This window comes from Trichechus manatus, unplaced genomic scaffold (assembly GCF_000243295.1).
Source record: "Trichechus manatus latirostris isolate Lorelei unplaced genomic scaffold, TriManLat1.0 scaffold00100, whole genome shotgun sequence".
Classification (NCBI taxonomy): Eukaryota; Metazoa; Chordata; class Mammalia; order Sirenia; family Trichechidae; genus Trichechus; species Trichechus manatus.
The window spans coordinates 7,747,607-7,763,934 of record NW_004444036.1 but is presented as its reverse complement, the minus strand read 5'-3'; the positions used below and the strand labels follow the sequence as shown (position 1 = coordinate 7,763,934).

The window sequence follows — 16,328 nt, the reverse complement described above, 5'->3', positions numbered from 1 at the left end:
TGATTATCAATTATTGATAGACGGCTGCTGAAGTCTCCAACTATAATGTTGGATTTGTCCATTTTTCCTTTCAGTTCTATCAGTTTTTGCCTCATGTATTTTGATGCTCATTTGTTAGGTGCATTAGGATTGTTATGACTTCTTGGAGAATTAATTCCTTCATCATTATGTAATTCCCCTTTATCTCTAATAAGTTTCTTGTTCTGAAGCCTGCTTTGTCTGAAATTAATATAACTACTCTAATGAGACTAAATGGGCAGCTCCTGTCTGGAGGCAGATGAGAAGGCAGAGAGGGTCAGGAGCTGGTTGAATGGACACCGGAAATCTGGGGTGGAAAGGAGGAGAGTGTTGTCACAGTACGGGGAAAGCAACTAGGGTCACACAACAACGTGTGTATAAATTTTTGTATGAGAAACTAACTTGAATTGTAAACTTTCACTTAAAGCACAATAAAAAAATAAAAATATGCTAAAAAATAACTACTCTAGCTTACTTTTGATTAGTGTTAGCATGATATATCTTTCTCTATTGCTTTACTTTTAAACTATGTGTGAGTTTTTATATTTAAAGTGGGTTTCTTGTAGACAACATGACAACATATAGTTGTGTCTTAATTTTATTTTTTTTTAATCCACTCTGATAAACTCTGTTTCTTAATTGGTATATTTAGACCATTCACATTTAAAGTGGTTATTGACATAGCTGGATTCATAGCTACCATATTTGTTTTCTAGTCATTGCATTTGTTCTGTTTCTTTTCCCCCTCTTTTTCTGCCTCCTCCGATTTTAATCAATCATTTTATGATTCCATTTTCTCTCCTCTCCTAGCATATTAATTATACTTCTTTTTTAAAAAAATTTAATGGCTGCTCTAGAGTTTAAAATATACATTTTTACCTAATCTAAGTCCACCTTCAAATAATACTATACTGCTTCATGTGCAGTGCAGTTACATTCTAACAGAATATTCCCAATTCTTCCCTGCTGTTCCCTGTGATATTGTTATCATTCATTTGACTTATCCACATGATATAATCATCCAGTAAATTATTACTATTATTGCTTAAAACGAACAGTTATCTTTTTGATCAATTAAGAATAAGAAAAATAAAAAAAGATTTTATTTTACTTTCATTTTTTTTCCTTCTCCAATATTCTTTTCTTTATGTTTCTGACCTATATAATTTTCCTTCTGCCTGAAGAACTTCTTTAACAGTTTGGGAAATTTCTATTGCCCTATCTTCAAGCTCAATGATTCTTTCCTTGGCCATGTTGAGTTTACTGATGAGTCCATCAATGGCAATCTTTATTTCTGTTACAGTGTTTTTGATTTCTAGCATTTCCTTTTCATTCTTCCAAAGAGTGTCCATCTCTCTGCTTATATTACCCATTTGTTCTTGCATGTTCTCTACTTTTCCCAATAAAGCCTTAAATAATCATTATTTTAAATTCCCTGTCTGATAATTCTAACATCTGTGTCATACCTGAGTCTGGTTCTGATTATTCTTTGTTTCTTCAGACTATTTTTTTTCTCTTGGCATATCTTGTAATATTTTGTTGAAAAAAAATTGGATACATTGTATTGGTTAATAACGGAGCCCTTCTGGCGGAGCAGTTAAAATGCTTAGGTGCTAACTGAAAGGTTGGCAGTTCGAACTCACCAGTCACTCCGAGGGAGAAAGGTGTGGCAGTCTGCTTCTGTAAAGATTTACAGCCTGGGAAATCCTAAGGGTCAGTTCTGCTCTGTCCTATAGGGTCTGAGTCAGAATCGACTCAATGGCAATGGATTTAGTTTTGGGTTTTGGTTAATAGGACCTGCAATAAATAGGCCCTTTGTGTGAGGATTTATGCTAATCTGGCTAGGAGTTAGGATGTATTTAATGTGTGTTGTTCCAGAAGCTTCACATTCCTATACTGCCCTTGTTTTTGTCTCTCAACTTTGGGCTTCCCTTTGTACTCCTCCTCAGAGAGAGTCTGTCTTGCAGCTCTTCAGCTGTAATCCACTGTTACTATACTGGAGCCTGTAACCCACTGTTATTATACTGGAGCCTGTAATCCACTGTTATTATACTAGAGCCTGTAATCCACTGCTATTATAGTGGAGACTGTAATCCACTGCTGTTATACTGGAGCATGTCGATGTAGTGGTAAGGTGCAGGGAGGAGAAATGATATATAACCTTGATTAAATCTCAGTCTTTTAGTACGTCTGTGTCTCAGGGCTGGGACCTTCACAAGTATTTCTCCAGTGGTATAGTTTTTCCCCCTGCCCCTGGCTCTCTTTCCTGGCTGCAGTGTTCCCAATCTATTTCCTTGAAACCCTGACCCCTGTTGACTATGATTTTTCCCCCATTAGGTGAAACAGGGAGGCTGAAGAGGGATGCAGTGGGGAGGAATTCCCTTCCATCACCTGAGACAAAGTTTCAGAACTGTGCTCTGGGAAAGTCCTTTTCCCTGAGGAGTAGGCCTTTGTTTTGGAGAAGGCTCTGGGTGGGTTTCACAATATTTACTATTCCTCTCCCCCTGCTAGAGCCACAGGGGAATCTTTCTCAGGATCTTCACCATGAAAAACTGGTGGGGTTTCTGGAGGGAAAGCCCAAGAAAGTGTGAGGCCCCCACAAAGACTGTGACTGGGGGCCCCAAGAGTTTCTCACTATTATGTTAATCCACACTCAGCCTCCAAAAATTTGTTAAAATTACCATTTAGTGTTCCTACCAGCTTATTACTCCAGGGCCTTCTGGCAGGTAAGCAGATCTTGTCTGTCTCTGTGGAATGTGCCTGTCTCTCCGGAACTGCAGGGGAGAGTTTGCCCTGTGATCCCAGTTCTCTAATAGGTCTGAGAAAAGCTGATGATTTTTCAGTTTGTCCAGTTTTCTCTTTCTAAGAATGAGTGGTGACTTTCAAGTTTTTTACATGTCAGAGCTGAAACCAAAGTTTCCCCTTACCCTGCTATCCAGAGAAATTGTCACCTGTTAGGATTATGCACTCTTTTCATATTTTCAGTGGATTCTAGTTGAACTTCTATTACCTCACTTATTTTATTCTATTTTGTGTTATAGTTAGAGGATCACATGTCTGCCAGCGCCACTAAACCATAAGTTGCCTGACTGCAGGGATCATGGCTTACTCATCTATTTCTGTATTTCATGAGTCAATCTGATATAGTTGGTTTAAAAGTGATATGTGAGAAGCCAGACCTGTGTTTGAATCTTGGTTCCATCACGTATTAGTTAGGCTATGTGATCTTATTACATGTCGGTAATTTCATCTGTGAAAAGCAACACTGTCCAGTAGAACTTTCTGTGATGATGGAAATGTTCTTTATCTGAACTGTCCAATACTGGCATATGTGGCTATGGAGCACTTGCAAAGTGGCTAGTACAACTGAGGAACTGAATTTTTAATTTTAATTAATTTAAATTTAATTCAAATAGCCATGTGTGGCTAATGCCTTCTGAATTGGACAGTGTAGGTCTAAGGCTTTAGATGTGTAGACAATGGATGATCAGATATGCTATTTTTTATTCTCCTCAGGTCATTTAAAGTAAAACTATAGACTGACACAGTATTACATCATCTGGGAGTATAAGGTCATATCAGCAAAGCTTCTAGTTAGTAAAAGGCCCTCACTGACTGTAAAGGTACTTTTTACAAAAGGAGATAGTGATGCATAACATGTTAATTGGGTGACTAAGGTGCCTATTCTTCTCTCTTGAGAATCCCTAGGGGACTGTTCTCTTGCCCCAGACAAACGTGTGCGCTCAGAGCAGATATTATGAGAGATTTATGTGGCCTTAGGCACACTGTAATTTATAGTTTGTTCACACACACATTATTATCTCTTTTTATCTTCACAACCCCATGGTGATGATATTGTTGATCTCATTTTATGGATGAGAAAATTGGGATCTCAGAGAGATTAAGGGCTCGATCAGAGTGGAGTGAGCATTGTTTCAGAACTCCAAAATTCTATGTTAAAGGTTGTAAACCACTGTTGTTGTTTTAAGTGCTACCCAGTCGGTTCTGACTCATAGTGACCTTATGCACAACAGAACGAAACACTGCCCAGTCCTGCACCATCCTCACAATTGTTGCTATGTTTGAGCCTGTTGTTGCAGCTGCTGTGTCAATCCATCTCGTTGAAGGTCTTCCTCTTTTCTTCTGAGCCTCTACTTTACCAAGCATCATGTCCTTCTCCAGGGACTGGTCCCTCCTGATAACATGTCCAAAGTACATGAGATGAAGTCTCATCATCCTTGCTTCTAAGGAGCATTCTGGCTGTGCTTCTTCCAAGGCAGATTTGTTCGTTCTTTTGGCAGTCCATGGTATATTCAATATTCTTCACCAACACCATAATTCAAAAGTATCAATTCTTCTTTGGTCTTCTTTATTTATTGTCCAGCTGTCACATGCATATGAGGCGACTGAGAATACCATGGCTTGGGTCAGGCGCACCTTAGTCCTCAAGGTGACATCTTTGCTTTTTAACACTTTAAGATTAAAACCATTAAACACATTAATTTATGTAAACATATAACTTTGGGGTTCTGAAATAACGCTCACTCCACTATGGCAAAGCCAGTACTTACTGAACGTCATTCCAGTTCTTCTTCACTTCTCTCTAACGCTGATATCAAAACAGTAGTTGATACTGAAAATTAGCTGTCAGGGCCCTCCCTGAGGACACCTCACCTCTGACAGCCACAGAGCTGAGTCCCTATCTGGAAAACACAACATGTAGCTCCTATTTGTACCTGCTGTCTCTTCTGGTTTGATTTAAAGGAAGTTCCTGCAAAGGCAAATGGCAGGTGACCCCATGTGGGAAGTCTCTGGAAGAAAGGAAGCTTTGGCAATCACATGGTGACAGTAACAACTCTACTCTACTCTACTCTGTGTGTGTGTGTGTGTTTATGTGTGTGAAGGAAGTATCTCTCTCCTTTCCCTTCAGGGTGTCCTTTCCTCTACCCAGCCCCATTTTCCTGAACTCCAGCACCTGGAGACAGGCAGTGAGCAGGTCCCTCTGTCTAACATGCCAGGCTTAAATGGCAAACTTAAAAGGTTCAGGTTTATGGAGCACCCTCTGCACAACAGCTAGTACAGCATCATTCAGAATTAACTGCTGAGCAAATAACTTTAGCACCATGCTTGTATCTGTTGGCCAGATTTTACAGGGAGAGACTGCATTTTTGGAGTTAGTCCTAGCAGCTAATTAGTAGGATACTTTATAGCAGTGGCTGTTAAAATGTGGTTCCTGGACCAGTAGGAACAGCATCGCCTTGGGAACTTGTTAAAGAAGCAAATTCTCAGGCCCTAACTCAGACCTACTGAATCAGAAACTCTGAGGGTGTGGCCTAATAATCTGTGTTTTAACAATTCCTCCAGCTGATATCTGCTCAAATTGAAGAACCACTGCTTTAGAGTATGGAACAATGAAATAGAAGTTGGCAACGGGTCAGGATATACAAAGGTTCAGCACTAATCCACTGCTCTACTCAAAGTGTGGTATTTCAGGTCAGCAGCATCAGCATCCCCAGAAACTTGTTAAGTGCAGAATCCCAGGCCCCACCCAGACATACTGAATCGAAATACGCATGTTAACACAATTTCCAGGGGATTTGGAAGCACAACTGAAGTTGAGAAGCATTGCTAACCCTCACTTACACTGAGGTTACTTTTGTTTGAAGAATTTACGCATAGAGAACCAGACAGGCAGAGAAATTTTCTTTCTGGATTTGATTTTGAGCCTAAATAATTATAGATTTCTTTTAAGACCTTCTAAGAAGAGATTTTTAAAAACGGGTGGGAGTGGGAAAGCGCACAGACCGAAATGATCAAAACTCCCAGTCAGCAACATTTTACAACATTTCACAGTTTCAAAGGGCTTTACAATTATCACTCTGCCTGGTTTTCTTGATCTCTGGCAATCTCTTTGAAGTGCTTGCAAATCTACTTATGTCAGCAAGATTTCCCATGTAAACACTGTAGTCATGTAAATTAAGTGACAGGGGAGAATTAGCAACTCTTTCACCTAAAACCCAAACCAAACCAAATCCGTTGTCTTCAAGTCAATTTACACTCACAGTGACCCTATAAGACAGAGCAGAACTGCCTCACAGGGATTCCAAGCCTGTAATCTTTACAGACGCAGACTGCCTCATCTTTCTCCTGCAGAGCAACTGGTGGGTTTGAACCATCGACCTTTCGGATTAGTGGCCAAGCACTTTAACCACTTCGCCACCAGGGCTCCTTGCCTTTCACCTCCATTGCTACAGAATCCCTTTTATGGCTTGACTTTTAAGGAGTGGCAAAGAGAACCTTACAACCAGAGCTCACAGCCTCTGAGAGCTTTGTATTGCAAAGACACTTCCCTGAGCAGACAGTGAAGGCTTTGTTTGTGTGTAAAGCCCCGTCAAGCATGAAGATGAGGTTCTGAGCCCCAAGAAACCACCTTGATGAGCTAGAATGCAATGCACCCATTGACAGCTCTGCCTGCTAAGAACTTTCTGCGGGAGGAGGAGCTGCGTGCTCAGCAGCAGAATGAATCCAATAGTCTGTAATGACTCGGATGGAGTCATTAAAGACCAAAAAATTGCCAATCTGAGTATTGAGAATGTAGATTGAACACCCATTATTGCCTGTTGGATCAAAGAAAAAAATGCCTACACGTGTATTTACTCAACAGGCAATAACAGCTCTGAAAGAGCTGGCAAATGTAAGGAAATAATACCTGTTTTCAACGCAAATAGTAATAATGATAACACATCTTACAGAGGGCTATGGTTACACAGGGCCTTCCCGTACCTTATCTCGTTGCACTCTTACCAGAAGTGGGTGTGGGAGATGCTGTTACACCCAGGGGCAGATTATCCAACAGGCAAGGTAAGCATGGTGCTTACTTTGCTTAGCAGATCATCTGTAGTGAACAACTGCACATTTTTTCCACATCAGAGATTCTGCTTCTAGACATGGCTGGCATCTGTCTCTCTCCCAACCCCTACAAAAACTTCTACAGAATCAAAGCTTCTTTCCTAATTCATAATCCTGATAAGGGCAGATGACTCAGTAAGCAAGGTAAGCAGAGGCTTACTTGTGTGCTGGCTGCCTGGATAATCTGTCCCTGACTTCAGAGTGCGCCATCCTCCAACATGGCAATGGACCACTCCCAGACTGAGGTCAAGTTTCTACCTTCCCAAACTGTACCTGGACCAGAGGAGGTGGTCAGGTGTTTGATTTGCTAAGAATTTATCCTCATAGAAAGTACATGTCAGCAGATCCTGAAGTAGAATGGACGCTTATTGCTTATCAACAAGTTTGAAACCAAGATCTGTCAAGGATGAATGATGAAGACAGATCTAAAGAAATCACATGTTCATTTTACCAGGAAAAATTATAACAGACCAAAATAAATCAGTAGGGAGGGAGAGCACATTTCCCATTCTATAAGCCATCAACCTATAACAACTTATTAAGCATGTGCTATACACTCCACACTATGCTAGGCTCTAGGAGAGATTTGGGAGTATCAGACATTGTTCCTACCCTTTAAGAGCTTATGATATTGCTCCAGAGAAACTATCGAAGGACAATACAACAAATTATACGATGGTTGTTATGGACTGAATTGTGACCCCCCAAAAAATGTGTGTTAACTTGGTTAGTCCATGATTCCCAGTACTGTGTAATTGTCTACCATTTTGTCATCTGATGTGATTTTTCTATGTGTTTTAAATCCTACTTCTGTGATGTTAATGAGGCAGGATTAGAGACAGTTGTGTTAAAGAGGCAGGACTCATTCTACAAGATTAGGTTTTGTCTTAAGTCAATCTCTTTTGAGAAATAAAAGAGAGAAGTGAGCAGAGAGACAGGGGGGACCTCATACCACCAAGAAACCAGCGCCAGACTAGCACATCCTTTGGACCTGGGGCACCTGTGCTGAGAAGCTCCTTGACTGGGGAAGATTGATGACCAGGACCTTCCTCCAGAGCCGACAGAGACAGAGAGCCTTCCCCTGGAGCTGGCACCCTGAATTCCAACTTCTAGTCTCCTAGACTGTGGGAGAATAAATTTCTCTTTGCTAAAGCCATCCACTTGTGGTATTTCTGTTATAGCAGCACTAGATGACTAAAACAATAGTCTATAGTTAAGCATTAAGGAACAAGAGTATGACTGAAAGATAGATATATTTAAGGAAATTCATGAATCTGGGGAGGCTTCATGACATAGGAGGCACATGAGTTAGACCTCAAAGTAAGAAGTGAGGGTGTTTCTAGTGAGGAGTAAGGAGTGAGGACATTTATAAAAGTAAATGTGTGAAGATGGGGCTATGAGAAGGTGGGCCTGCAGACTTCAACTGAGCTCATAAAGAGAAGAATGACTGGATACATGTCAGTCATATGTGGAGGCTTGGCATATACGTAAAGCCACCAGCAAAAAGTCCTGGGGGTGTCCAGCCCTGTTTGGAATCATCTTTACTAGCATCCAGTGGCAAAACTGAAGATGGTAGTTGCTTGTCAAACTCAAGATAACTAAACAGCTACGCTGAATCCCTCTGCAATGTAGATACTAAGCTTCATGTCCATCTTGTTGAATGAAGCGATGAACATCCCTTATGAGCATGGGCCCTAAATTCCTAGATTTCTAAGCCTAGATGGGCGTGAGACCCTTATGGCAGATGCTCTCAGGGTTCCACCTATATTCTCTCGGCTTACAATCACCTCTGCATGCCAAGGTCACTTACTGAAAACACCTGCAGCTCTCAATCTGAGACTTTTTTTTTTTTTTAAAAAAAAGATTCTTGTAGGGGAATATACAGCATCTGGAAGTTGCAGAGATTTAATGCCCCTGATGCAGCTAGATCAACCAGTGATGTATGGGGAATTGATGGATAAATACCTGGCTTCCTTGTCCACAGCTGGGATAACTCAGACACATGTTCTACACTGTTTCCCAGTGTTCCCCAGTGAGGCTGAGCTCCCGGTTGTCCACAGTGGACACCTGCTTGATAATGCTCCCTTGGTTGGCTTCCTGCTAGTCCCTATTTTATTTCCCACTCCCCTACTAGTGTTTTCTGATATCAACCCCCCACCCTTCCAAGAAAACGGCTTGCATTCCAGTCCTTGTTTCCACCGTACTTGGAGCTTACGAATTAAACCTAAAGTGGAAGACCTAACAATGGGGATCTTTTAGAAAGAGCAGAAACAATATTCTCAAGAAGATTTCTTAGAGAGCAAGAAGACAAAAATAGACTCTTTATTCCCTTATTGTCTCCTTTTGTTCAAAATATGAATTCTATAGTTGAAGGCAAGGACATATTATTCAGAGCCTCCCATATGAAATAACAATAGGTGTTGATTTTTTTCTTTTTTTTATTGTCTTTTCGAGATTACTCACCTCCCTGCTGGTCATTAAATCAGTCTGGCAGGGTTCCTCGGAAGTTCCGTGGCCTTCCAAGTATGTGGCGGCAGCACAGGCAGTGCAGGAGACAGGCCTGCTTATTGTGATGTGCTACCAAGCAGGTGACTTCAAAGGTCTGCTTCAAGCCTATCTTAATCATTTGGGACTCACACTGAGCCCCGAAGTCAGGTACCATATGGTGTATCCCACAAGGTTGAAGTTGATCAGATCACCAACATCTAGCATTTTCTGAGCTCTTGTGCCAAGGGATGCCACAACATCTCAGGCAGGAAACAACTTCATTTAGCTTACTTATTTCTCCTAAGAAGTTACCAGTCAAATGCTCAGCTGTGCTGCAAGGTGTGTAGGGCTGCTTAATTCTGAGAGGTCTCAGGTGTTTTTTTTGTTTTGTTTTGTTTTTTAATTTAAAAAAAAAATCATGGTCCCGTAACTGTAATATAACACCTATCAAGATAACATGTCATTACAAAGCTGGGATTCCTCTCATATTGTGGCTTTATACTTAAATTTCAGTTTAAATTAGGTGTTTAACCAAAGTTTCTTCCGAACGTTTACCCACGCAGGGAAGTAAAAGATTGTTCCCAAAATCGAAATGAGTCACGTCGGGTAGGCATTTGAGGATACTGGTTACACAGATAAAATGTGCTCAAAAGTCTGACTACCCTAGAATGAATGTACTATGCATAAATTATTTGGATGTACCTCCTATGAAATGAATAAGGCCTCTCAATCCCTCCTTAATTTTCCCCTAATGCAAAAATAAGGCACAAAAGGCAAACTGGCTTTGGCCCAGCAGGTGCACAAATGCCGCCCTTTCAGTCCTGGGCTCTCAGTCTTTTGTAAGACTATCTCTTACTTAGGTAACTCCCTGAAGGGATTGGACTGCCTAAGGTGTCATAGTACCTGTCACCAGACAAAGCACCCTGAGATGCTAAGAGCAGATTCCGGCATCAGAGTCTGCAGAGATGACCTTTAAGGTCCCTTCCAAATCCAAGGTTCTTTGATTCCATGTTCTTTGGATGCAAGCTCTTCTTTTGTTATTTTACACTCAGAAAAGCAGAGCAGCTGGAATCGACAACAAAGCACTGCCTCCTGCCTTCTTGGTAGTGGGGTCTTACACACCCTCAGGAGAAGCAGGGCCTAGTGGGCAACTGCTGCAGATTGAGGCTTCGGGTCTGCCGATAATGGGCACTCTACTAAATTGACAAGTCTCATAGGCCAGTGTCAATTCAGCAGCTTTGCCATTCAAGCAGTCAAACTGCATACAGTTTCTTGGGCTCCTTTAAGGTGGCATTTAGACCATAAGGGACAGAGCTTTAAGAGAAAGCAAGTAATTACTTCTTGGGGGAAGGTTATTGGAAAATCTGGTCTCTAGCCAGTTGCCAAAGAGAGTGTCTCCTAAGAGGATATGATATTTTGTCCCTAGTCGAAGAGCTATAGGATTTTTGGATGTGAACTTCTCTTTAACATTTTCATTTACATAATAAAGGTAGCTGAAAAAAAATCCTAACAAAAACAGAAGAAACACACAAACTCCCTAGAGCAGGGTTTTTCAGCCTCCACAGTATTGATATTTAGGACTGGATCATTCTGTGTTGCATGTAGGGTGGGGGGCTGTCCAGCTCATTGCGGATGTTAGTTGCAGCAGCCTTGGCCTCTGCCCACTAGATGCCAGTAACACCCCCGCCCCTGCAATTGTGACAACCAAAAACATCTCCACTCATTGTCAAATGTCCCCTGGGTGCACAATCGCTCTTGGTTGAGAACCATGCCTTCGGGGTTATTTTTACAGCATTAACAGCCTGAAATTGTCCCAGTAAAGGAGTTTGGAGTACAGTATATGGACTTTTTATATAAAGGATCAGATAGTAAATATTGTAGGCTTTGTGGGCCACATACAGTCTCTGCTGCCTATTCTTTTTTGTTTGCTTCGGTTTATTTTTTTACAGCCTTTTAAAAATGTAAAAACTCATTCCTAGCTAGAAAATAGGCCAGAATTTGCTGACCACTAGACTGTAGAGGAAGAAATGATGACAAGTCCCATAATGATTAAAAATACTGAGATTGTGTTTGGAAAAACTGGGATCTAGATCCAGCTACTTGGGTCTTCATGACCCTGAGCTAGCAGTTCGGTTGCCCTTCTTGAAAAGACTGAATTAAATAATTTCAAGTTAAATTCTATTAATCTTGTTTTGCAACTTCATTCTGTTTAATGTATTTAAACACAAAAAGTTTAAATGAAATAGAAACTCAATATTTGAACAAAAGACAATCCCCCAGTAAATGGAAGAATGCTTGTGTAGTGAAGATGTGTCCTTGTCTTTGTTTGGAATAAAACATCCTATGAGTTTCTTCCGAAGAAGAGAATGTCATACAAAGTAAATGTCCTTACCCAATTTCAAAACTGAAATATGCTTTGAAATGACTACAGAGGTTATATCTGTAAAGGAAGGAAGGTTATATAAAGAAAGGAAGGATGGTATCTTGGAAAAAGAGAAGCCTACAAAACTGCCCATAAAGTTATAAAAATAAAAAATGTCATTTTGAAAATACATTTCAAAGTAGTTCCCCTGGAACTTTCTTTACCCATCACATAAATGTCTGATTAAACTAGGGCAAGTCCATTCAACAAGTATTTATTGAGGGCCTACTATGTGCCAGGGACTGTGTGAGATACTGGAGTTGAATCCACCTGGTCCCTGCCATGAACAGCACTCAAACAGAAAATAGCTATGTTCATTCATCCAGAAATTCTTCCAGTAAAATAATCCACCTTTCTATCCTTGCATATTGCTAAATTACAAGTATCTTATGCTTTACTATTGGCCATTTAGTTTCTATATGTGGATTTTCACAGACAGAATCAATCAAGAAAATGTCCTTATGATTCAATTACCACTGTTAGAACAACGATATGGGATGGAATACAAGACTTTGGTCAAATATACTTCATTTGGATGACAAAAATGTAAATTTTAAATCATTCAAGTAGTTTATTTAATCATATGAGAGGCAGAAAAGAGCACTGGGCTGGGAGTAAAAAAAAAAAAAAACAAACCTGGTCCTTGTCTTAGATTTTGCCTTTGTCTTTTTTCCATGGACAAGTCAGTTAACTTCTGAGAAGCAGTCTTCTTCTCGGCTAAATGGATAATAGCACTTTTCCTGCCTACCCCAAGATGTTTACTGTGTAAATATACCATAGGTTTATAGTCTATAACATGCTATTATTATCATAAGGACTGGGCTAAACTGACTCTTTGCTCTACACAGAAAATTCTGGAATAAATCAAGTATTGTCTTGGTCACATCCCAGATCAATTATCAACAGGGCCTTCTTACACTTCATTTTAAGTGATCACAAAGAAACATAGCTGCAAAAGCTCATGAAACCCTACAGTGAGTTTTGTTTTGAGAAGAACATCATGGATTTCCTGTTAAAGGATAACAATGAGCTAAATTTAATCTTCAAGTGAAATGAAGATTTTGAGGACCTACATTTATTTAAAGAAGTTCAGAAATTAATGGTTGATCCCTTATCAGCACCATCGAGTCCCACCCACTTTTGCCCAAAATCACATCTTTGTCCTGAAGCCCTCAGAGGAGACCACTGCTAGGGAGAGTCACCCTATCATCTTTTGGGGTCAAAGTCTACGCCACAGAGTCAGGGTATGGCAATCATATCACGTGCACAGACTTCAGAAAGCTCCTCCAAACCAGATCACCTGGATCGTCAAATGTAGATTTTTTTTTCTGTGATAACTTCGTTACATTTAAGAATCAACCTGGCTTTTCATTTTTTGTCATCCCCCTTCCCCGTCTATTTTCTGGTCAGAAAGTAGCTGGACTAATATCCCAAGAGAGGATCTCCGTTGACTAGGTACAGCCCCAAAGAATGAGGACGAGTAAAAGGGTCTACTCTTCATGCTCGAAGCAGCACCCTACACAGCCCTGGAAGTGTTTTTCCTTCAGTTTCATACTAGGGCCTGAGAAAGCCTGAAATCCTGGGCACACATTGTCCACTTCCCTTCAAATGGATGCCATGAAACAGGCAGGGGCTGTTTGGTGTTTTGTACAGTGTTAACTGTCAGAGCTATTCTTGATGCCAGTAACGAAGTATCAAAACAACACTAGTAACAGCAGTAACAATGACTCTTTCACTCCTAACAGTTTTTGTAAAGGACAAGTCTTCATCATGGCTCCAATGGAAAAAAGAAAGAAAAAAAAAAAAAAAAAAAAACTCTAAGGCCTCTCTCCCACAATTTACATTACTATGACTACGGAAGGTCCATTTTCCTGTTCCCAGTTCCACACCTACCAAAAATAGGGGTTGGATGTGGAAAGAAAAAAAAAAAAAGATACATAATTTAAAATTGAAGGCGAATACCTCAGTTTCCTAAGTTCAGGTTTTTATGAGCTGGATGAACTCACTTGACCAGTCAGTCATCGGCTAGAAGTGATTTCTAACCACTACTCAGCTTGGTTTAGATTGTACCCCAGACACCTAGAACATGAGAAACCTTCCCATTTCTTGAAACAATCCACTGACTCAACCGCTGTCCTTTAAAGTTGCCCTTTAGACATGGGAGCAAAGTTGGCCTCCCTCTTTCTCCAGTCCCACTCTTCTCTTATAGTATGATTTTCTGCCCTGAACTGATCAAAATCAAATAGGAGAGAAAAAATCCAGTTGAAAAGTGATTTTATGTGCCCGCTGATGTCTCATTAACCTTGAGAGTAAATGTAGCTGGTGACTGCCCGTCACTGTGGTGTGACGGTTTGTTGGAAAAAAAGGCCAGGGGAAACATCACCTCGAAAAAAAATACAAAGAGAAACATCATTTAGTAGATCGTCTATCAAAATATGGGGCAGCTTTCCAACTGTCAGACTTGCTAAATTATAATTTCCTTAAGCCTGTAATGAATCTACTACATGTTTTCTTGAGAAAGTATTTGGAACAGTATTTATTTGTGTGTCAAAATGATGTTCACTAAAGTATTAAGATTTAAAAAAAACTTCATTTTGGAAGTATAATCATGAGAAAAACAAACATCTCAGAATTAACATTACTAAGATTCTGTGATGAGTGAATAAGTGTAATGATTTGTATGTCATCAAAACATATCACGAGGCACACTGACGTCTGCGGGTCCTAATTCCAGTGAGTCCTAGATTCCCCTTATTTACTGATTGCTGATTGATAACATGTCAACAAACAAACGGAAATAATATAGGAAAATAGGCATGTCCCTAGAGAGGAAGGGTTACCTGTAGAGGAAAAGAGGATGAAAGAATTCCCCAGGTTCACTGGCAGACTTCCCTTGGGATAAGTGGACTAGAAATCAAAGGACTTCTAGTTCCATTTCTGGACCCAAAACCCACATGTGACCAGCACCTTCCATTCCTCAACACCAGGTCCCAGCTGGGACTGGTTTCTGCCTGCCCCCCTCTCCCTAGAGCAGAACCTTAAGTAAACAAGCCCCACAATCCCCACCGGAGGTTCTAATGGAACCTTCTCCCACATTCTCCACTTTTCCATACCTAGTCCTTACTCCTCTGCTTTTCTTAGGAACTTCCTAAAAGTTATCACCATGAACATCACTTTTCACATCAAATTCCCACCTCGGGCTGATGGTGCAACCTGTTTCTGGGAGTGTCGCCGTCAAACCAGCTGCTAGGTTTCCTGTGCTCTCCTCTGGGCCACACAGCCTCACTTCTGTCCTCACCCTTCTAGCCCTGCCCCTCACCCCCACGCCCAAATGCACACAAATCAAGGTGGATCGGATCCTTCTTTTCCCAAAGAAGTTTTAACCATTCAGAGGAGAGAAGCCACTGCGAAAAAATGGAACAACTGCGAATTACAAACATCTTTTCCTACCCTAGAAGGCGGAGACCAGATAACTCACTCCGAGGAAAGAGGGCAGCAGGGCAGCCCCTGCCTCGCCAGGGACCACACTTTTCTTTCTTTCCGGGTGTGTGGGACGCATTTTCCTCATCACCCCATCTCACATTCCTCTGCCCACCTCCCCCCCCGCCCCGTCCCTCCAAGCAGCCCTTTCCCCAAACTCTCTGGGGGCCCGAAGAAGGGAGAAAAATTGGGGAGAGGGGTCTCTGAATCCCCCTAAGCACAGTATTTGGTTTTCAAGTAGCAGGACTTTCTAGACTGTCTTCTCTTGTTTTGTTCTCTCCTGGCCCAGTTCCCTCAAAGCCTCCCTGCCCCCAACCCCACTGCAACCAAAACAAGCGCACCGACCACAGCACCGTGGCCGCCGCCGCCCCAACTGTTGCAGCAGCTGCTGGGGTGGTGGTGGCGGCGGTGGTGCGGGCAAGGCAGGGCACGGGCCCAGACGCCCCCTGCCCGGGAGGCTAGGAGGCTCCGGGCGGCCGCCGAGGGGCGCGCGGTGCAGGGGACCCCTTGCAGCCGCCTGGGATGGGAGAGGCGGCGCTCTCAGCCCGGACCCCCGCGCGGAGCCAGCCCCGCAGCGGTAGCGGCACCGGCAGAGGCTGCCCGCGCCCGCTCCATTCTCACCTTTAAGATCAGGTCGGTGTGATGCTGGTCGAGCATGTTGGCTTTCTGGAAGGAGGTGACGATGACCCGGCCGTAGCGCCCGGGTGTCTGCAGGTCCGAGTAGAGCCGGTGCTTGGAGCGGTTGACCGGGAAAAGGCTGTTGACGAGGTTGCGCTCTATCTTGGCGAGGCTGTGCTGGGGCGCCAGCAGGTGCTCCACGCTCTCCTCGACCTGGTAGCGGCTGAAGCTGGCGCCGAGCAGGATGGAGATGAGCACGGGCGCCGAGACGAAGAAGACCGGGTGACTGGCAATGAAGTGGCCGAGCCGGGAGAAACACGTCCTCAAGCCCCTGTGCAGAACCTGCCGCAGCATCCTAGAGCAGAGCGGGCGCGGGAGGAGGGCGAGGCGCACG

General features: G+C 42.2%; 1 protein-coding gene across 1 annotated transcript in view; it reads right to left on the bottom strand.

Annotated features, from left to right (window-relative positions):
* Positions 1 to 16,290, bottom strand: part of PTCHD1 (patched domain containing 1) — a 71,612-nt gene extending 55,322 nt beyond the window's left edge. The window contains exon 1 of the mRNA XM_004382850.1: positions 15,938 to 16,290. Coding sequence (XP_004382907.1) covers positions 15,938 to 16,288 — 351 coding nt within the window. The 5' untranslated portion in view covers positions 16,289 to 16,290. The remainder of the gene's footprint in view (positions 1 to 15,937) is intronic.
* Between the last annotated feature and the right edge of the window lie 38 nt (positions 16,291 to 16,328).